Source organism: Buceros rhinoceros, unplaced genomic scaffold, assembly GCF_000710305.1.
Source record: "Buceros rhinoceros silvestris isolate BGI_N320 unplaced genomic scaffold, ASM71030v1 scaffold3569, whole genome shotgun sequence".
Taxonomy (NCBI): Eukaryota; Metazoa; Chordata; class Aves; order Bucerotiformes; family Bucerotidae; genus Buceros; species Buceros rhinoceros.
Window position 1 is genome coordinate 11,238 of NW_010433085.1, and position 1,907 is coordinate 13,144.

A 1,907-nucleotide genomic window follows, 5' to 3' on the forward strand; every position below is an offset into this window, starting at 1 on the left:
TGTGCCTCTTGCACTTAGTTGTGAGCAGGCAATTTTGAACAAGAACATGAGATTTATTAAAACAACATCCCCATTTCTGCCCATTAAGCATTGCCTACTAGGTGTTATTTTTGGTCAGCAGATGATTGGAAATACAACCTGATTGATGCGAGCGGTGAAGCGTGGGGTGGCAGGAAGGTGGTTGAGCTGCTAGATCCAGCCTGTCGATGGAGCTGGTGCTAAAAGTGCGGTGCTGAGTTACCAGAGAGACTGCTGAACTGGTAACGGTGGAAATGCAGCGGCCCTCCCCTTCTGTACTAGGGTAAAGCCGGCAATTCCTCTGTGCCATGGGACTCCTGTCGTTTGAAAGGGCAGATACATCATCATCTGCTCTCTGGGGATCTCAGCTCTGTCCTGTCTTTCTGCAGTACTTTGTGCTGCTACCAGGCTTTTTGAGAAACTCCTCTCCATGAAGACTGCTGAAACACTGAGATTTCTCACTTGTCTTTCATCTCTCCACTCTGTCTTTATAGACACCTCGAGGAAGCAAACCAAACTTTAGAAGCAATGTTGAGGCCTAAAGTTACGACCCTCCCAGGCCACATCCAGGCGGTTTATGTCCAGAACATGGTGAAGCTCTATGCGTCCATCCTGCAGCAGAAAGAGCAGGCTGGGGAGAAGGAAGCGGCTCAGGAAATTACACAGCTGATGATCGAGCGTTTGCCGCAGTTCGTACAGAGCGCGGATCTAGAAGTTCAGGAGAGGGTAAGAGAACAAAACTGGTTTTTTCCAATTCCAGTTGGATACCACCTCTGAAGGCTGCTTAGAATTACCCTCAAAACAACTTTATTCTAAAATTAGGCAAGCGCGTAAGGACTCAGCCAGAAGTGAGGGTTAACGGGGGTGTTTTTACATTTGCTCTAAACCTGCAGCTGATGCTGCTCCTCTTTGTTCCCTTAATGAACCACAGCAGTTTCCTCGTGCTGACTTTCAGTGCAGTTGAGTTTTTTGGTTCAGCTTAATATTATTTCTGAAATTACTTCTGCATTTGATTTTAGGCTTCTTGCATCTTGCAACTAATAAAATATATTCAGAAGCTACAAATAAAAGAAGTACCTGTGGCTGAGGAAGTAATAGCTCTGTTTGCTGGTGAGCTGAACCCCGTGGCTCCTAAAGCACAGAAGAAAGTACCGGTTCCAGAGGGGTAAGGGCCATTCTCTCTCCCAAAATCTTATTTAAACATTTGAACTCTGTAATAGTAAAGCTGAGTCTATGATGAGGAACACAGAAACACTCAGGGGTGCTGTTGTTTACTGCAATTCTTACCAGCTTGGACCTTGATGCCTGGATCAATGAACCTCCATCAGACAGTGAGTCTGAAGATGAAAAGCCCAAAACAATTTTCCACGATGAGGACCAAAGGCATTCCAGGCACAGACAGCCAGAAATAGATGAAGAGGAACTGGCCAGGGTGAGTTAAAATGCTTTCCCCTACATAATTCAGCAGTATTGTGGTAAGCGCTGCTGCAGCAGTTGGCGCTGCTGTGGATTCTCTGTGGAGCCAAGGAGCTGCTCTGCTCTGTGCGGCTCAGGAAGGCTGAGGATTTGATGTGAACAAGGGAGGTATGTGAGTACAGGGGGGGTTTAGGCATTGTGGAACTCCTCGATATACAGCTCTCGGAACTCTTACCTTTCCTGTCTTGTCCAAGTGGAAGCAAGATACTGTAAAAGCATGGCCCTCGTGAGGAGTTTTGAGCTCTTGAGAAAACCTGACCTGTGAACTGTGCTGTCTAGTGCTGTTCACTTCGAGATGCGGGGTCTCGAGGATGGTCCTTGCGCTGGGCTCTGCGACTGTTTGGTTTCTTACACTCCTCCTCCACTGCTGTTACTGTGTGTGCCCTGCGTCAGCAGGCAAAGAAGCAGGATCT

At 47.3% G+C, this 1,907-nt stretch overlaps 1 protein-coding gene across 1 annotated transcript in view; it reads left to right on the forward strand.

Moving 5' to 3' along the window:
- Positions 1-1,907, forward strand: part of AP3D1 (adaptor-related protein complex 3, delta 1 subunit) — a gene marked incomplete at its 5' end in the record, with an annotated part of 25,356 nt that overhangs the window by 11,131 nt on the left and 12,318 nt on the right. The window contains 3 exons of the mRNA XM_010143974.1: positions 513-744; positions 1,038-1,183; positions 1,309-1,450. Of these exons, the coding sequence (XP_010142276.1) occupies positions 513-744; positions 1,038-1,183; positions 1,309-1,450 (520 nt within the window). The remainder of the gene's footprint in view (positions 1-512; positions 745-1,037; positions 1,184-1,308; positions 1,451-1,907) is intronic.